The 19,871-nt window shown below is 44.0% G+C and overlaps 3 protein-coding genes across 4 annotated transcripts; all 3 read right to left on the bottom strand.

The window, feature by feature from the left end:
* Positions 1–186: 186 nt before the first annotated feature.
* Positions 187–1,456, bottom strand: LOC118113761. Of its 2 annotated transcripts, XM_035163731.2 has the most exons (3): positions 1,118–1,451; positions 678–838; positions 187–601 (listed from the first exon to the last, which is right to left on the bottom strand). In XM_035163731.2, the coding sequence occupies exons 1-3, from the start codon at positions 1,362–1,364 to the stop codon at positions 515–517; spliced, it is 495 nt and encodes a 164-aa protein (XP_035019622.2). In that variant the 5' UTR covers positions 1,365–1,451; the 3' UTR covers positions 187–514. The 2 variants fall into 2 exon arrangements, with proteins under 2 accessions (XP_035019622.2, XP_035019621.2); XM_035163730.2 differs by having other exon boundaries at positions 678–1,456.
* Positions 1,457–3,434: 1,978 nt separating this feature from the next.
* Positions 3,435–5,964, bottom strand: rnf183 (ring finger protein 183). The gene is made up of 2 exons (XM_035163729.2): positions 5,741–5,964; positions 3,435–5,148 (listed from the first exon to the last, which is right to left on the bottom strand). Exon 2 carries the CDS (start codon positions 5,081–5,083, stop codon positions 4,100–4,102), a length of 984 nt encoding a protein of 327 aa, XP_035019620.1. The 5' UTR covers positions 5,084–5,148; positions 5,741–5,964; the 3' UTR covers positions 3,435–4,099.
* A 2,933-nt stretch (positions 5,965–8,897) lies between these two features.
* On the bottom strand, positions 8,898–19,722 carry dhx16 (DEAH (Asp-Glu-Ala-His) box polypeptide 16). Its single transcript, XM_035164054.2, has 21 exons — positions 19,438–19,722; positions 18,684–18,886; positions 18,284–18,516; positions 17,899–18,070; positions 17,740–17,796; positions 17,394–17,648; positions 17,042–17,275; positions 16,370–16,561; positions 16,057–16,167; positions 15,741–15,856; positions 15,423–15,633; positions 15,013–15,111; positions 14,768–14,920; positions 14,460–14,600; positions 14,145–14,307; positions 13,897–14,015; positions 13,262–13,329; positions 12,567–12,729; positions 11,714–11,875; positions 9,366–9,539; positions 8,898–9,098 (listed from the first exon to the last, which is right to left on the bottom strand). Exons 2-21 carry the CDS (start codon positions 18,879–18,881, stop codon positions 8,970–8,972), a joined length of 3,150 nt encoding a protein of 1,049 aa, XP_035019945.1. The 5' UTR covers positions 18,882–18,886; positions 19,438–19,722; the 3' UTR covers positions 8,898–8,969.
* Between the last annotated feature and the right edge of the window lie 149 nt (positions 19,723–19,871).

Raw genomic sequence — 19,871 nt, 5'->3', positions numbered from 1 at the left:
TAAAATAAAATAAAATAAAATAAAATAAAATAAAATAAAATAAAATAAAATAAAATAAAATAAAATAAAATAAAATAAAATAAAATAAAATAAAATAAAATAAAATAAAATAAAATAAAAACATGGTTTCTCCCTCAATTGGAATGACCAACCAACCAAACAACAAACAAAGAAACAAACACCAAGTAAGAGGGCATATCTTTTATTATCCTTCCACATGTACAGAAAACTATTTTGACAGTTTCCAAAGGAAAATTTTCATGCAAAACAGGGTCTTGTACCAAAAAAGAAAGAAGAGGGTAAGCTCAAGAATAAATTAACCTGCCTTATGAACCTACCCAACAGGAGGCCTGAATAACATCTAAAACAGCTAAATGAAAAAGAATTACCCTGTAAACAACCAGTGGTTTTCTTTGATCACTGGGTTGAAGTCCAGATGTTGTGTACTGTGAAGTAAAAATCAATAAATAAGGGTTCAAAGTGTGTTTTGGTGCTGAGGCCTTGGAACCCCCCCTCAGTCGGGTCTGTCCTCTGTGACCCTCTGTCCACAGTTGTTCTCAGAGGAGGTGAGGGATATGGAGCTGAGGATCTGTCCATTTTCCTGAAGGATGAAATGATTTCAGTCACCAACAAAGTGTAAATCACGTGTTGTACCACACAGTTAAGTCGACACTCACCTGCAGGTCTTCATCGTTGAGGCTTTTCTCCTCCTGTTGGCTCAGTGGTGAATCATCAGACCTCCTCCACACCACCAGCCTCACAGACATGAAGTGTGACAGCAGAGCAGTCAGAGAGACGCAGGGACTCTTTAAACCCGTCCGCACCAAAGACAACTGTCCTGCATTTAAACACGGGGACGTTATGGAAACTTTCCAAACTGCAGCCGGCAACTCGCTGCTTCCCTTCAGAGGTATAAAGTTACAGATGTGTGCAGCATATGTTTCGCATTCGATCACTTGGATCATCCTGGAACATTTATCTGTCACAGGCAGGTTCGATTTCAGTTTGTGCGTCAGCGAACGCACCAGCGCGTTCTGAACACCGGGCGCCAAGCGGGACAGTTTTGGATCATATGATTTATTAATCTCGCTGAAATCTTTTCCTCTCAACACGTTACCATCCGCCTGCGGGGACGCACACGTCACAGTCAGTCTCCCTCCGACCGCCGCACGCTCTCCCACCTCCCACGCTGAGGGCCGGTTTGGCCGGTTGCGCTCAGCCGGAGGGTCGCGTCGCGCTCCGGCGGCCAGTCCGAGGCTGCAGCCGGCGGATGCAGGCCGCTTGGTCGGCGGGTTCCTGGCCCAGATATTCCCTCTACACCGGAGGACAGCGGACAGGGCAGAGGCGGAGGGTGTGGAGGCCATGGTGGTCGATAATATCCACTGGGATTGCGCACTTTCTCATTCAGCCCCTATCCGAGCGGCCACTTTACCTAAAGGTTAATTTGTGCAAAAAGGGGGGTTGGGTGGGGTGGGGGCTCCTTTCTGGGGGGGTCCAAACCAACCATATTTGCCTCGATGGATCCGAAGCAGCACAGGGGGTGTGTCTTTATGGGACAAGTAATAATAACATGTAAATAAATGTATTTTATCAGCAAAATATAATTATAACAAGTAAAAGTACTCATGACCCCTTCTGAGTGTTATAATGTTGTAGGTAACTGGTGATATAATTATCAATGCTACTAACCAGCATCTTAATGTTGTAGTTAGTCACAGCAGTGGAGTTAGTTTGAATCCCTTCATATTGTGGAATAGATAAAACTATAATAATGCAGCTTTGATTATATGTGAGTGTAAAGTGCCTTGGTATTTGCACTTTACCTTTTTTATTTCCATTAGTGCCACTTTCTCCTTCTGCTCCAACACAATCCAGAAGCCATTTTTTACTTCTTTACATTTCTCTTCAGATTTATACATTTGAACAACATTCAATTCAATGCAGTTTTATTTGTAAAGTGCCAAATCACAGCATATTATCTCAAGGCACTGAGACCTGACAACATAGAGAAACCCAACAGTTCCCATTTAGACGACCGTGGAGATAAATAACTTCAGGAAGACACCTCTGGGATCAGACTCAATTATGTGGGCGGGGGCCATCTGCCTTGTCAGGTTGGGGTGAGCAAAAAATGGGGGAGAGAGGAGAAGTCGGTGGAAAACAGGGGAGAGAAGAGAGGGAGACCAGGAACAGTTGTGATACAATAAGAGTGATACTCTCACAGAAAACCCTTTCTTTATCTGAATCAGTCAGGCCACTCCTCTGATTATCTGTGACTGGAGATGCAGTTGCACTCTTTGGTTGTTGTCTCACTGGACCTATGACTCTAAATCAGTGAACCACAGCATTCTACTATCTGCTCTCACTATAGTGTGGGCATCTCAGACAAAGTTTCTATCTCATCCATCTTCCTTCATGGGGACATAGCATGGACGCATATCTTTATCCCCTCCTCACAGGGGTACCCCAAGGCTTGATGCTGGGACCCCTTCTCTTTGCAACATATACAGTACTTCCTCGTGTCCAGTTATCTAATACCATGGTTTCTTGTATCACTGCTGTGTAGACGGCACCCAACTGTACCTGTCATTCCCACCAGACAACCCCAAGGGAATTTGACCGTCAACTAAAACTCTCAAAGACTGAACTTGTTTTTTTTTCTAATGCTTTCAGACCAGGGGCATCTTTCTCTATCCTCAAGAGCACCTTGTCTCCTAATGCCTCAAAACCCCTAATAAACACTTATTGTTCCATTAATGTCACCTGATCTCCCAAACCTTGTGTTATTGAACAGATTTATCACGTATAATTACTTCAAAGTCTCATATTGTACTCAGGCTTTAGTGTTGTTTCGCAGTTGTACATCACATTGAGTAAAAGCAGCTGCCAAATGAGTAATTGAAAATGAATTAGCCTGCAATGTGTTATACAAGTTATTCCTGTTAATAAGCATCTTACTTTTTCTGTATGCCACTAAGCAACATTTGACCCTGTCGTTTTGAAAGTGACATTAAAAGTCCAGAAAGTTTAAAGGCTAAAAGTTTTCTCTCCGGTCATTCCTGCTGTTTATTCTAGACTTCCATGATTTTCTTGTGTAATGTTTTGTCCATGCCGACATCAGAGAGTTGTTGATTGCATTTCTCATCTCACAGTTAAAACTTTCCCCTGAATGTCCCAAGGGCCAGAGAGAAAAACAGTGTCAGGGTAAAGACGCTCGGGTCGTCAAACAGGTTCACCGGCCTCAAAGCAGAGAGTCACAGCAACAGAAACACAAACAGGAGAGACGCAGTATTCAAGCCTCCCTGTTAACTCGTCTGTTTGCACCACTAGAGGGTATCGGGTGTCTGAAGAAGCCATGCAGGCAGTCACTCAGTAAAATGGACAGGATGTTCCCACTATAGTGAAATCAGGAATATACAAAGAACTCAGAGCAGTTAGGAGCAAGCTGACCAGTGTTTAATTTCCAAATTACATTTTCAATAAACCCAGATTCTTTTAGAGATAGAAGTGTCATCTTGTGCTTTGGAAATACTGAGCAATGAGTTTTCAGTGTCTCAACAGCAAACAGCTCTAGGTGATACGAGGATATGATCTTGAACAAAGTCAATTCTTAGAAAGGAAAAGAGAAAATATATTAAATATACACATCATCTATATGCGTATGTACAATGAGAAACAATGAACTGGTATCTGAGCTCAGCCTGATGCAATAAAAAGATACTCAAGACTTCATGATCAGAGTTTAGTGCATTTCAACATTTACAGCTTATTCATCATTATGAGCAGTTTCCTTACACACAGGGTATTTCACAATAAATCACAAACATGTTCCCAAAAGAACACAAAGGTAAAAAAAAATATTTGTGAGTTTCCCCTTTTTCCTTCATGTGCACGTTAAACCTGTTTAATAAAAAGTTGCCGTCCTTGTTTTCCTTCATTTCTTCTCCTCACGAGTCCCAGTGCTTAGATTTTCCATCTCCATTTCCCACCAAGCGCAAACAATGGAGGCAAAAGTATATCTGAGAATCCCACGTGTGTGTGTGTGACATTCAATTCCTCCACTTGAGTCTTATCTCTACAACACATTGTCCCTGTCCCTTCAGGGTCTAGTGAATCCACCTCCACTTCCTGGTGTACTGTTTGACGTCTGGTTTTGTTGGGGGGGCAGCTGGTGAATGACCATGTTCGGTACGATCACAAAGGCCAGAATCCCCACCAGCATGAGCGACGCAGTGATGACAATGATGGTCACCACCACGGCGTAGTAACACCGGTCCGAGCGGAACAACCTGCGCAGGCGACCTCTCACCCTGCTTGGAGGCCGACCTACATCCACCACAGTGGCTTGTACCATACTCTGCTCCATTGCATTGAGTTCGAGGTCACCGCCTGCTGTCGCCTGCCCGTCCTGACTCTTCTTAGGCAGCGTGATGGCTGTAGCCTTGGTGGGGCTGGTGGGAGGAGGGTTCTTCAGGACCAGTTTTCCCTTGTTGCGCTTGAAGCGGATGGACAGTACCCTCTGCATGTCCGCTGGGAGTTTGCTGATGATGTCCTCATTGTTGCCCAGGCGTGGCAGGTCCTTGCCATGTGGGATCTCGGTCAGCTCACGACACACAGGGCACGACAGAGTCTTGAGCTCAGGGGAGGTCACGTTGATGCGAGCGAGGCACTCCAGACAGAAGGTGTGCCCGCACACCAGCAGCTTTGGGGTCCTGAAGATGTTGTCGTAGGAGCAGAAGCAAATGGCGCACTCGGTCTCCTCCACGTCATCTTCAGGGGGCTTCACCTTCCTGCGGTCGCTCTCCCTATCTTTCCTGTCTCGTCTCCGGGCCTCCTCGCTCCTTCCACGCTGTCGCCACTCTCTGTGGTGCCTGTCTCTTTCTCTCCTCCTCCCTCTTTCCCCCCTCTCTGAGTCGATACTCCTGGATCGTCGAGGTTTTGGTGTCTTCTCCCTCTTCAACTGGTCCTCCTTGCTGCTCCTCTCCTTCTGGCCCAGTTTGGGCTTGACGTTGGGGGCCAGTTGGGGTCCCTGGCTCTGGCTGCGGCTCCCCTCTCGCCATTGTCTCTCCCTGTTATCGCTCATGTTGGAGGGATGAAGTTAGAGGTAGGGTGACGGCTGGAATCGGATTCCCAGTTTCCCAACAGGAGCTGTGGAGAAGAACACCTTGGATGAGTTTATTTCTTCCCGGAAACTTAATGAGGAATTTACCTGCACGGTGACAAGTTTCATGATGATGAAGCAACAATGCCAAACCTCTTGCTATCTAAAAATACATCTCTATTGTATCAAAACACTGTTTGTTTAATAGGCCTGAGCACATCTGTTCTGGGAAGTGCAGAACTGAAGGAGCTTCAGATTTTATTATTATTTCATGAGGATTTTAAGATCCTGCTAATTGTGGTCGAAACATTTCAAACTGAGCAAAGTGTGACGGCTTCACAGCTTCATTGTTTTGAAACGTCACAGCAAACATTCCATCATACCTGCTGATAGTTAGTCATTAACCTCGGGTGTAAAAACCCAGGGGAGACTTGCAATTCCCATTTCAGCAGCTGTTTTCTTTCAAATTGGTGAAAATCTAGTTTGACATTTGCAAGAAGTTTAGTGACAAGTGTTTAAACTGTCTGATATTTAAGGATTGAGGCCCAGCTTGTGTTCAAAACAAGTTCCATTCTAGGTTTTAGACAAACACTTGAACAGGAAACCTATTAGTTAGAATTTGCAAACACAAACACTCACCTGCTGAGGTAGATAAATGTCAGATCACGTCGCCAGAGATGATCCGACAAGTAAAATAATCCTTTTGTGTGTCAGTGCAGCAGTAAAAACCTGAACATGATCAAACTTCATTACTAAAAAATTAAATGAAATAAAAATACAATGAAGAAAAGCTCTCTCATGAACTTCTGGTCTCTGTGCAGTCCCTGTTACTCTGTTGGCTTGTTTCCTCTCATGGCTTTACAGCACCGCCTCATCTTAAACCCTCCTCCTCACTGCCGCTACTCCAACCAGTCAAACCAGCTGGACCAGCTGTTGTAGCCTGTGTTTTTTTTTTACCATCTCTGTGGCAAATGTAGAATATCAGGTCATTGACTTACAGTTGATAAATCTCACACTGAAGCAAAATCAAGCTGACAACACATTTCATTTTTCTTCATTCGACTCAATGCTATTCTCTTTTGCATATCTCATGTTTTACTTCCTGTTTTTCTTGATCAGATCTGATGAGTGCGGCCTCCTGACGTGAGATACACATCCAAGTGCCTGTCGGGAAATTTCCACTGTTCCTACATTAAAAGACAAAAGGTAAAGCTCTGTCAACACTGCACTTATCAGCACCTCATACCTGCCATACCTCCACCCTGTCACTCTGGAAGGTTTACCGTCCAAACAGGAACGACGACGCAGCTCAACCTTTCCTCGCTGCACTGTCCCAGTGACCTTACTGTTCATTGGAAGCCTTTTTTGAAAACACCCAGACTGAGACAACGGCTCATGACAACACATTTAAATATGTGGCACTGAGTTCCAACAGGGTTCTAAACACTGCAGGGAAAAGTTGTGTTTTCTCAGACAGCTCCTCCTGAAACTGAGCGATGATGCGTCTCTCGTATAAAAACCTGCTGCCGTACGAAGGCCCCTAAAATGTTCATGTTCTGAATTGAAAACTACAGTAGTTCTCAGTAGAGTGGATACTTCTGCCAAACCCCAAACAGTCCCCTTCAATTCAATCAAGCTGCAAATTTCACACACTCATAGATAGCAGTTCCCTTAATGAGCCTGATCACGCCATTTAAAGAAAGCATTCAAAAACTTCAATGGGTTCTTCTCATTCGGGGGCGGCTCAGGGGGTAGAGCGGTCGTCCTCTAACCAGGTGGTAAATGCTAGAAAAGTGTCCATTTAAATACAGACCGTTTTCCATTCCCTGACCCATAATGCATCCTTCCACCATGTTTCATGTTAACCCATCAAGTAGTTTTTTCCAAACCAAACAAACCGACTAAAAGACGGCTGAAGACAGAAGCTTCTTGTCAGATGAACACTGGTTTTATTATAAAGTAGAACAACTTCAAGAAGGTGATTCTGTAAAACATTTTCCAACTTTCCAAACTGACAGTCGATATGTAGAACTTAAACCAGCAGGACAATAACTCCACAGGAAGCTGTTTAAACATGGCGTCTAAATACAACTTGTGAAACAGGGACTTGACTGGAGGGACTAAAACCAGAATAACCCAAGTGACTCCTTGATATATGGTGAACACGAGTGCGATGACAGCAGCACCAAAACAGGTCGTAAAACTTTATTGCTGTAGAAAAATGAAAATAAACAAGATAAGGAACCTCACACGTGGGTGAAACTCATTTGGAAATGACTCGGTTTGAGTTTGGTGGAGACGTGGTGGTAATAGTCCATACGTCCAGTTGAACAGTCAACAAAGCCTCAGGTTTGTTATTGAGTCCACGGTGAGTTACGGGAAGCTCACATCCAAGTGCATTAATGTTTCTTTGTTGCGGCCCCGCTGACGTAGAAAGTTTATGATTAAACCCGTCGCTGAGTTTGTGACCTACTTTTCACTTCATCTCTCCGCTCCATGTGGCCTGTGCTGAACGCTGTTACTGATCGAGCACCGTCAAAATCTGCCATATTGAGCTACAGCAGGAAATCATTTCACATGTAGCTGCTCATGAGCCGAACTGGCTCCACACAACTACATCTCCACGCCTTTCCTCTTTATTTTTATGCATTTTTCAAGCTTTCAAAGTCATTTTCCTGTTTTTACGCTGCCATGTACTAGGGAAGGAATGTGCCCCTGTGCTTTCTATTTGTCCCGTCTGTCCCCTGAGTGTTTGTCTCTTCAACCCAGCTCCTCTTTTGTTTTCCCCTGCTTACGGGGCATCTTCTTGCTGCGGCTGTCCTCAAGCAGCCATGCACTGTCTATCTCGATCACCTGCCAAAGGAGGAAGAGAGAATATGCAATGTGATAGTGATATGAGACGGAACACAGTTAAGTATTGTACAGGAAACTTCGGCCCACTTCCTCATTAATGTGCAGAGTCATGACCCATTAACAGATATTCGGTGGAATCCCTCTTACTGGACTCAGGAAGTGCGTGGCCGGTGAGTACATGCGCAGGGTGCGGGAGGTGGAGGGCCACCTGAGAAGGCAGGCCGGCAGGGTCACCCAGGAGGGTGTGAAGCTGGAGCGGGAGAGGGGTCACCTGGAGAGGATGCTACGCAGCATCAGCACCGATCTGACCGTCAACAGGAAGAGCTCGGAGGGGAGGAAGAGGAGACCAGCCAGTGCTGAGACGGTGAGTTTACAACAGCAAATAAGAAATCAAGTATTTTTTTCTCTTAGTCAAAGTGCAGCTAATATCTCACCATTTCAAAAATCCTCCTCAGTTATGACTGTGAAATATAGTATTTTCCCTGCCATTGAATCTTAATCCACACGTGAGTGGAAGAGGAGACTGAGGATTCGTTAGTCGAGCTCAGAGCTGTGAGCCTCGTTGGTCAGGGGAGGAGATGAGTTTGGCGACAGCTCTGCTCTGTTGCAGGAGAGAGACGGTGCCGATTACTTGCTGCTGTGTGAGAGAAGAGAGCTGGTGGAGCTGAAACAAGATCTGGAGGCAGCGCTGAGAAATGCACTGACCCAGCTACAGGTGATTCAACCTGTGACTGTTCTGTCTTCATCCACCGACTCGCTTCCCCTCGCTGAGGAGCAGGATTCATCTTGGAGGGAAGTTGTGATTCAGGCAGATCCTGAATTTTCAATATCTTCCATCTGAAATAATAACGACATGATGCATAAAATAAAATAAAAAAACATGGTTTCTCCCTCAATTGGAATGACCGACCAACTAAAGAACAAACAAAGAAACAAACACAAGTAAGAGGGCATATCTTTTATTATTCTTCCACATGTACAGAAAACAATTTTTACAGTTTCCAAAGGGAAATTTTCAACCCAGCTCATCTTTGGTTTTCCCCTGTTTACGGGGCATCTTCCTGCTGCTGGTGTCCTCCAGCTCTTTGCTCTTGTAGTAGTGGGGAGCGACTTCAAGCAGCCATGCACTGTCTATTTCGATCACCTGCGAAGGAGGAAGAGAGAATATGCAATGTGATATTGACATGAGACGGAACACAGTTAAATATTATACGGGAAAGTTCGCCCCACTTCCTCATTAATGTGCAGAGTCATGCACCATTAACAGATATTCGGTGGAATCCTCTTAGGGGGTGTGGGAGGTGTGACATTTTCAACAGAGGCTGTTTTCTGTGTTTCACATTCACGAAAACAAGCGTCATACCACAGCCACTGCAACACAGCAGATACTTGGGCAAGAGATTCAAATGACCTGTCTCATGAACTCCTTCGTGGTGAAGACCAGCTCGTGGTAGATGAGCCAGCGGGGCTGCTCCTCGAACAGCGAGCTGTTGGGGTGGGTGTAGACCGTCTGCTGGTGCTTCACCGTCTTGTAGCCGCCTTTGCTCAGTCGCGACGTGTGATAGAAATATCCTGCAGTCACCGCCTGGGAAGAGCATACAGGGGGCAACAGGAGTGTTTGGTCAACATGATAACGACTGGGTCCTCCAGTCACAAGAACAACACAAGATGAACTAGAATGGGGCTCAGTAGAGACCGTACCTCCGCCGAGGACAAACAGTCCTCTTACATTAAATCAAGCTGCACCAACTTTCACACACTCAGTTCTATAAATATGTAATTTTTTTTTTAATCAAGATCCATGAATTTAGTAGTTTATGCCTGATATAAAAATGTGGAGAAGGGATCTGTTATGTGCCCTCAATGAGTTTACGGTGCATATCGGCCAATATGGATATTTGGGGGCTGATGGAGTAACAAAAAATGTCTTCTGCCGATATATGTATGTAAACAATTTATAAATAAATGTCGATGACTCCTAAGACGTCAAGATCAAACCCTTATGACAAAGAATTGTAATTGAGGCTTGATAATTTACAGGTTAACCATAAACTTACCACCATAAAAATACGATATGTCTGTGAAAGGCTCATATCAGCCAATTTTTACTGATATATACAACAAATGAGTTGTGGGATTTCTTTTGCCCATTTGGCTGCAGGATTTTTGGACACATGCAAAATGCAGCTTGTGGTGAAAGAAGGTGTAACCCAGCTACTTAAAGGAACGCCCTTCTGCTTATCTCGAGTGGTTTAGGTGTGTGCTCACAACACACAGTAGAGCCTGATATGAGGGTATTCACACAGCCTCTGTTCAGGGACCTTACACTGTTCCTCCTAGAGTTTCAGAACAATGTACTTTTTCTGAAAGCCTAGTATTTTGTCAAACGGGTGTTCTTGAGCAAACACAGGGCCTGTATCTCAGAGTGACCTTTCACCTCCCAATGAGACATACAGCTCAAAAGATGAAATTCAACTTCAGAGAAGGAAAAGGATAAATTTGTTGAAAGGATCATGTTGACAGGAGCTAAGACAAGCAGCTTTCGGCCCGGAGGCCAGTAGCGCGTTTTTAGTCCTGTTCTCCACTGGGTCAAGTTTCAAACAGTCGTGTCTCATCTCCAGTTGTTTACGTTGTTAAGCCTTATGTTTAACAGTCACAAAAAAAAAGAATCAAATATCAACTGCAATGTGGTCGCAATCTTTTCTTCATGTCATACTGATGCTGTTGCCATAACTTCCCTGCTCTCATCTCACTTTGACAGTTACAGCACGTAAGTAACAGACTGAACAATGGCTCAGTAGGAAGTATTTCAATCGGATCATGTTACATGAAAATTCTTTTAACACTTTTAAAAACAGGTTTCTGGTGGAGTGATCATCACATTCAGAGCAAATGGTTCCTGTTCTACAAGGACAGTTTATCTGTTGATGTTTGCTCAGCACTTCAACGTGTTGAACAACATACTTTACGATGAAAAACAACTGCAGCCTTATGTGAAGCAGAATTGGCTCAAAGGTTGAGGATCTCTATGAGCACAGTTAGCAGGTAACTATAAAAACAGGCACGTTTACTGGTGTCCTGAAGAGAAAATAATTCAGGTGAGGCTGGAGTCAGTTTCATGTGTCATTAAACTATTTGTATTTTACTGTTCGGTGAGATCTGCTTCAGTTACGAGGAGTTCTTCTGGATGGATGATTCTAAGAAAAGTGAGCTGTGTTTATTTTAGGAGCGAGGGACAAAGTTCTGTCTTTGCGGTGTAACGGAAGACGTTGTTTTCATGCGAGACAAAGGAATCAGCAGCAGCATGCATGTTGGTGGGCCGGGCACTTGGATGACAAGGTAACTAAATAACAGCTTCACTCACCACTGTTTACATAACATGCTCATCAGATGTGACCAAACCACAGAGCAGCCATGTTCCCACTGAGCCACACAGACGAAGAAAAAAGAAAAGAGGAGGCGGCTCACAGGATTGCTGCAGTCTTCACCTCTGACGATATAATGTTTGGATGACGTTGACGTTCATTTGATGCATTCAAACTAGTGTTGAGTACTCGGCTCGTACATGATGACGACAGGACGCAAGAATGTCACACAAACTTCTTTAATTCGCTCCCTAAATTACAATTTGAAACTACAACTAACCAGATCAAATGTAAAAAATGTAACAAGACGCCTTTAATTAACATCAGGAACTGACCAATGCTTTGGTCACTAATCTGTGGTAAAACTTCGGGTGACTTTCTCCGCAGCACTCACCTTGCGAATGGGCACACTGTCTTCCGGGGAGGTGACCACCTCCACCTCAATGCGATCCATCAGACCCTCCAGCTGCTCCCTGACATCCCGGGCTCGTCTCATGGAGCGGAACTGGATAAAGTTCTCGTAGCACCACTGTGTGGAGAAGCCGCTCTCCACCCACTGAGGGAGAAAGACATCGTGTCTGCAGTTAGCACACAGCAACACCGGGGTTATACTGTTATAGGGAATGGAAATATCGTAGGGCTTTTTAGTTTAATGCTGCAAATAAGTGGTTCCTAAATTCAGGATCTGGATTCTACAAGGAGTCACAAAAATCAAGAGTTTGTGTTATTTATTATAGGAGAGGAAAAATTTAAAGGGGACATAGCATGCAAATTCCACTTTGTTAGTGCTTCTACACGTTAATGTGGGTATCTGGCATGTCTACCAACCCAAAAACTCGGGGAAAAAAACACTCGCGCGTTTTGTTATAGTTCCTCTAAGTCAGAAACGTCATGCTTGAGTGACTCGATTGAGATTCCTAGGTTTTGTGTCGTAACAAGGCACTGGAAGTCTCCCTACATGGCCTTGTGGTAAAATGGGCATGCTATGTCCCCTTTAAGAAAAAAAAATTGAGTTTGCATTAGTATTCTTTAGTGAAATGTTGTGGTTTGCTTTTGCCATTTAAGAGGCCGAGATGCAAATCATGAACACCAGTAGCCAACTGGAAACATCAACATTTCGAATTCAGTATTGTGATCGACTCTCTTCATGTAAATAGGTGGACAAAAATATTTTAAAAAAACGTCATTCAATTTGATTGGTATTGATGGCGTCAGCTCGAACTGCTGTCATCCAGCTGCATTGGTACCTGTGTGTAGACGTTGAGCAGCACCAGGTGGTCTCCCCCTGGCACCACAAAGTTCATCCTGGCGTTGTCGGCGTGCACCATCTTGTCTTTGGGCCGGTAGAAAATAGAGTTGTTCACCGACAGCATGGCGGCTATTGTCAACACTTCCTCTGAACACTTGTACCTGGAGAGAGGCGCAGAAGAAAACATGAAAAAGAGAAAGCAACAATAACTGTTCCCCTCTTTACTGATGTAAGTTTTTCTTATTTGTTCACTGAATAAACAGCCAATTTTTTCAGTTTCAGACAAAGTGAATCATCCACATCCAGCAACTTACTTTCTGTATCATTTATATTATTAAACCACCTTTATCAGATTAAAAGATCAGAACAAAGGTGAGTTAAAACAAAATAAAGCATGTTAACATTACACCTCTATGACTTGGTTAAATTATAAATAGTTTTTCAGTAAGACGATTCATTTTAAATTCCCATTTAGATATTCTCCTGCCCTGTTATATAAAATCTTCCTCTCAGCACATTGGGCGGGCAGATGGCTTCACTCCTGCAGTAGCTTCCATAACCTCAAATTCCAGCTGCATAATCACGTGTAAGGAAACCGATGTCTCCAACTGATGTAAAACATTTAATGCTTCAGTATGCAGGCAGGAAATGCTTCCCGTTAAATGAACATATAGAATCCGACTGAGGACTTACTGCTCGGAGGCCAGGATCATCTTGCTCATCATGGGGTCCACGGGTAACTCAGCCATCCTGCGACCCAGCTGACAGAACAGAACAAACATTACTTATTCATTCATTCATCCTCACATCCTCCATAATCACTGACTGACAGGACAAGCTCAGTGGTTAAACTTCTGTTTCATGTATCTTAGAATCGTGCTCGTGGGCGACCCCTTCAGGATCAGGAATGTTCAGTATGTGCAGAGTGAAGATGGACACTGACGACACACGTCAAAACAAAGGATACATATCTCCCTTCTGTGTTTAAAGTGAAGAACCTTTTTTTTGTTGACGACTGTTGCAGATTTGAATGTGGGAAGAAGATAAAGTGGGAATATTTAACTCATTACCTGTTTCATATGTATGATGGTACAATAATGATGTTTCACGTTATGTTTTTCTTCTAGAGGACAGAATAACTAGATCTCTGTATCTGCAGGTCCAGACTAAAACACAGCCTCTGACTTTTCAAATCAACATTTCTCCTTTTTATGGGCTCGAAACTCTGGAGTAAGAGTGGATGACACAACATTGTTGTAAACAACAACGATGCCTTTTCAAACTAAAATGTATTAAATATTAAATACATAGAGGCCATGAGTTTGTACCTTGGTGAGCTCTCCTAGGTGGTTGAGTGCTCCGAGAGCGTAGAGCTGCTCCAGGGCCAAGACCAGAGTTTCATGAGGAGGTGGGTCCATGAAGTCAAAGTGAATGAGGTCATTGATGCCTGGGAACAAAACAGAATTAGCTCACTGCACATTCACAGCCACCAAATCGTGCTCAGCTCCAACTTGATGACCAAGTGTATGAAATGTCAAGATTTTAAAAATCACTCATGAGCGTGTTGTCTTCTCACCCAGACTCTTCAGCAGAAGGACTACGTTTCCCAGGTTGGTTCTCTGAATCTCAGGCACAGTCGAATCCTCCATTTCATGTTTAAAGGCCCACGCTGTGTAAAGCCTGAAACATTTCCCAGCAGCCACTCTGCCTGCACGGCCTGCTCTCTGGTTGGCTGAAGCCTGAGAATGAAATAGAAACAAACAACGTGAGGAACATTTAAAAACCAACACAGACTCTCACAACACAAGACTTGTAGGAAACATTCTTCTGGAAACGTGCAGTCACTACACTACCTGCTTATAAATAATTACGTAACACTGTGAGCAGTTACCCGTGAGCAGGGCGTGACAATGAGCGACTCCATGCCAGTGCGGGCATTGTAACTCTTCTGCTTGCAAAAACCAGGATCAATGACGTAGATGATGCCATCTATGGTCAAGGAAGTTTCTGCTATGTTGGTAGCCACCACCACCTTGGATTGATGGGAAAAGATGACACAGCACCAAGAGATTAAATTAGTTAACGTTTGGAAAAACGAAACAGAGTAAAGAATAAATCAGGAAGTTTGGGGAAAAGGGACTGATTCACAAATTGAAATACATCAATGTCTTACAGCAGAGAGATTAGACATTGACTCACCTTCCGGGCGCCAGGTGGAGTGGGGTTGAAGATCTTTGCCTGCATGTCAGACGGCAGGTTGGCGTAGATGGGAAGTACCAGCAGCTCAGCTATCTTAGATCCCAGCCGCCTGCATCTCTCCTGGAGCAGCTCGCAACACGCTTCGATCTCCTCCTGCCAAACACACACGGGGGGCAAAGAGGTTAAAGAGCTGACAAACAATCAAAGAGAACTAATAAAAGATGAATGATTTATATAAGCAATACTTGTCCAGTGAGGAAGACCAGAACGTCTCCAGGAGACTGGGTGACGTGGATCTGTAGCACTGACACCACACATGCTTCCAGGTAGTCGGCCTCTGGAGCCTGAGCAACACAACAAACAGAAACTTAAAACAGTCTGCTTGATTCTTTGGTATTTATCAAAACACAGACTGACTCTCACAAACACTCAATAACATTTTAAAGCAGATCTTATCACTGCTACAGACAATTTAATGTAGAAACGGTCTGGCCACCCCGAGAAATGTCCTATACAGGAGTGAAAAATAAAGTTGTTTGGAAGTCTTTTTTTCTTTAGACGTACCCAGGGGAAAGCTGTCATGTTCCATCTTCAAGCTTAAAAATTAAGCAACAAACCATAACTTTATCAGTTAATACAAAAAAAAAAATCCTACTTTAGTGTAGAAGATATCGACGGGGAACCTCCTGCCTGGGATCCTGAAGACAGGTGCGTCGTCGAAAAAGCAGGAGAAGCGCTCGGTGTCCAGAGTGGCGCTGGCCACCAGCACCTTCAGGTCGGGCCTGAACCTGGCGATGTCTTTAATCAGACCGAACAGGATGTCTGTGTGGAGAGTTCGCTCGTGGGCCTCGTCTATGAGGATCACACTGGAGGGAGACAGAGAATACAAAATGATAAATAGAACCCACAAGAATCATCATATGGCTGATTGATACATTCATGTTTGCCGATATGATTCTCTTGTTTGCATTACCTGTAGCTGGCCAGGTCGGGCTCAGTGAGAAACTCTCGGAGCAGCATGCCGTCGGTCATGTACTTGAGCACCGTTCTCTCTGATGTGCAGTCTTCAAAACGAATGCAGTAACCCACCTGCACCGAGCAATGAAGTTTATATGAAGAAATACATTTAATCGTTAGAAAAGTGTTGTCAATAAAACTCTGAAATAAATACAGAACACTAGGAAAAACCTTAAATACTGACTCACAAACACATGAACTACCGTATGAGCCATTATTTAGATATTAAATATATTCCTGTAGCGTCCTGTAGGATAATGTGCTCAGCTCACCTCATTCCCAAGTTTGACTCCCATTTCCTGTGCCACTCGGGCTGCAACTGACATGGCTGCCACTCTGCGAGGCTGCGTGCATCCGATCTTCATGCCTCCTTCACTGTAGCCCTGAGGGAGGAACAACGGGTCATTTTCATTGGTTACCACCTGACTTCAGTTGTTTTAATGCTCAAACATCCCAAATTTAAGTTTGATGAGAAATCTAGTGTCTATGTAAATTTTAGCTGTGTACACGAGTGACAGTTTAATAGTAGAGTACAACAAGTTTAATATGCAAGTATATGTTGCTTTGATAAGAGTCTGTGCTCACGTTTTCCAAGAGATACTGTGGGATCTGGGTGGTTTTTCCGGAGCCCGTCTCCCCTTCAATGACCAGGATCTGGTGCTTTTGGATGGCGGCTAGCAGGTCCTCTCTGAAAGGGAAGATGGGAAGGCTGCGTCGGACCTCCTGCATGGACTGTTTCTTCTGCTCCGCCTGCGACAGAGACGGTTCCTCCTGATCCTGAAGTCAACAAGGTTAGAAGTAAGAACGACTTCAGTTTCTCTAAATTTTCTTATTCACTGCAAAATGATTATCAACTGTGAAGGAGGTCAAACCTGCTGCAAGAAATCTTGGTGCTTTATTTCATAGTCATTTAAGTTTTGAGCAGCATACCACAAAGTTGGTCCACTCATGTTTTTATCGTGACTCTTGAAATACAAACTTTCTGTACACTGAAAAGACACAGTGATAACATGCTTTTATTTTCTCGTGTGTCAATAATCGCAACAGCCAAAAAATCTCCAGGTCAACTCCAGACTGCACAAAAAATGTTTTAGCTTCTTTCCAGAGTTGACTTTAGGATCTCACAGATTACTTTATGGCCTCCCTGTTATGACGTCTTAGTAGCACGTGAGCTGGTACATACGAGATCTTCAGGCCCAGTGGAGACCCATTTGAAAACTCAAAGGGGACAGTTAGAAAGCAGAAGATGAAGCCCACCTTATCGGCCCGAGTTCCCTTCATGGTAATGGCAGTGCTGACGAAGTCGATCATCTCCTCCTCCTCCAGGATCAGCTGGTACTTGTCCTGCTCATGCCTCATCCCCAGCTCTCGCTCCTTCTTTGCCCCGAAGCTGAGAGAGGCCGTCTTCAGCCTCTCCTCCTCCCAGCGGCCTTGCTCCCCTCCCAGCTCCATGGGAGATTCCTCCAGCACCAGGTCCCTCTGAGGCACCTCCTGGTCAGTGGGGAAAGGGAGAGGGATGGACAGAGGGGGAGAAACAAACCATTTAACCTATGTACACAGATGACTGTCTCTGCGCAGTGTGTCAGTACCTGGCATCTCTTGTTCCTACCTTGCCTCTCTTTTCTTCCGGCATGTAGTATCTGTTCTTCCTCTCCTCGTGTTCCTTGGCACCGGCCTTTTTGTAATCTTTAGCCAGGTCGCGAAGGGTGCGTTTGTATTCTAACTCCTTTTTCTCCCTCTGAGTCAGCTCGTCGGTAGAGAAAAGGTACTCGTCGTCAATGATCTCGGCCTCCAGGTCCTCCAGCTTCTCTGACTCTCTCTTCTTTAGATACTCCCAGCGAGACTGCTTCCTCAACTCTGGCAACTAGAGATGGAAAGACAACGACAAGAAACTTTATTACACAGTTAAAACTATATCGTCTATATCACCACAAGCAGAAACTCTGAGCACTGACCATTTGATTTTGATCCTCTTCAGCCATCTTCAGCCTCTTCTGAGCTTCCTCGTAAGCCTGAAAGGAAAAACACACAAAATATGAAGTTATGTATCTCAGGCATGGAGGGTCATCTTTAAAAACTGAATGAATTATGTTTGTCATTCCGTTGTCTCCAACCTTTTTGTCAGTTCTCTCCGCTATATTGCGGGTCTTGTCTTTGTCTTTCAGCCTCACTCGCTCGGCAAATGCATCTCTCTCTTCAATGTCTTGCACTCGCTCTCGCTCTTCCTTCTCCCATTCTTCCTCCTCCTCTTCTACTTCTTTCTGGACCGACTGGCCTGCATTACCCCTGAGGTCAGGAAAAGAAAATGCATCAAACCGCTGCATCTTTACAAATGTAGAACTTTTTAAGTCAGGCAAACTACAACCAAAACTGCATATCACCTCCAAATATTTTTTTTAAAAAATGCAATAACAATTCAGTTGTCAATTTTTATCCTAGATAGCATATCCTACTATCAACAGTATATACAAACGTGAAAATACAAAATGTCTGGATTACCCTTTAGGTGCTTCATCCTCACTGGACGACTCACTCTCTTTCTTCTTTCTGATGTGCTTCCTCTTGTTTCCTCTGTCCTTACTCTTCTTTTTCCCTTTTTGTTTCTCCACCACAGTTTCTTCATCGCTTACACTGTCTTCCAGTAACGTGTATGTGCGATTCTTCCTGTCCATTTCAATGGCCTGCCGTTCTATCTCCCGGGCGGGTTTCTCAACAACTAGCTTGCGAGGAATCTGTTCAAACAGGGACGAGAAAAAATTGTTAGAGGTTTCATTCCCACCAACACGTCTCAGACAAAAAATGCAAACACATACTGCAACATTTGAAACATTTAAAGATAATGTAAATGTTTTAATATCAACATCTCACACGGTATGAAAATACAATTTTAGCACTGTACCTTGTCGAAGAGCTCTGTCGCGAAGGCAATCACACTCGGGTTGATATCAATCGTGCCCGTCTGCTCGAGGCGAGTCACGAAGTCTTCCGCATTCATCGCTTTCCGTGCGGTGCCAATCATGAACTGAGCCACGTACCTGTCACTCAACCCCAGGATGTCATGGAGACGGTCATTGACCCACTGCTCCAGATTAGCCATGATGCCTGTTGAAGGAGCACAACGCAAGAACATATGTCGTCAATAACCCACACGTGGTTGTGTGCCACCAAGAAACTACTGGTTGCAACCAAACACTCAAGAGTAAATCATCACAATCATCTTTGTGAAGCTCAACAAGCAGAAACAGGACTATTTTAAAACTAGGAAATGAATTACTATCTTAAAAGTATGCTAGCCCCAATTAAAAAACAACAACATCATAAGTGGTTATAACAATTAAAGTGAAATTACATAAGAAACTAGAAATGTTGGTTTCCATTGGTTTCTCATGTGACCAATAACACCTACACGTGGTTATTAAAATAGATGCACACGTGTGTGTTTGATGACATGTGACTGAACTTCTAACGTCTGGAATAAGATCACCACCGGTTGTCAGATCGCTTTTTTATCTACATACTTAAATTCGTGGTCCTGTGTTTACTTCAGCCACTGACTCGTTAACGTTGCACTAGTATATATTTCTCATGCTGTGTTTAAACACGTTGATCTGCTTCGTTTTAACACAAAAGACCGAATACAGTGTTTCACTCACCGCTTTTCAAAAGCGCTCGAACAACGTTGTTGTGGTGGAAGTAGCAGCAGCAGGTTGGGAGTTAGCTAGTTCAGCTAACTACTGCTACATGTGAGGAGCTAGTTTGAGTCGCAGCTCACCAGTTCCCGATAAAAAAAAACACGTAAAAGATTACGCACGTCCCTCCGCCGTCATGTAAAGCTATTTATTTGGGTCCACATTTAAAAACAACACATGTTTTGCTAACGTAGCTTGAGCGCGCCGAAGTTGAAAGCGGAAACGCGTCGGGTAAAAAGCACCGAAGAAGAGCAGAGGGAGCCGCATCAGGGAGCTTTGCCGCGCTCACCGCCTCCTGCGGCCATCGGAGGAACTACATCCGACTATCCAGCTCTTTCACTTGCTTTCAGAAAGTTTTCACGTCACTGATAAAAAGAAACAACAGCAAAATAACAACA

Source organism: Hippoglossus stenolepis, chromosome 8, assembly GCF_022539355.2.
Source record: "Hippoglossus stenolepis isolate QCI-W04-F060 chromosome 8, HSTE1.2, whole genome shotgun sequence".
NCBI classification, from domain to species: Eukaryota; Metazoa; Chordata; class Actinopteri; order Pleuronectiformes; family Pleuronectidae; genus Hippoglossus; species Hippoglossus stenolepis.
Note: the sequence above shows the minus strand (reverse complement) of the source record. Positions and strands in the feature narration are given on the sequence as shown.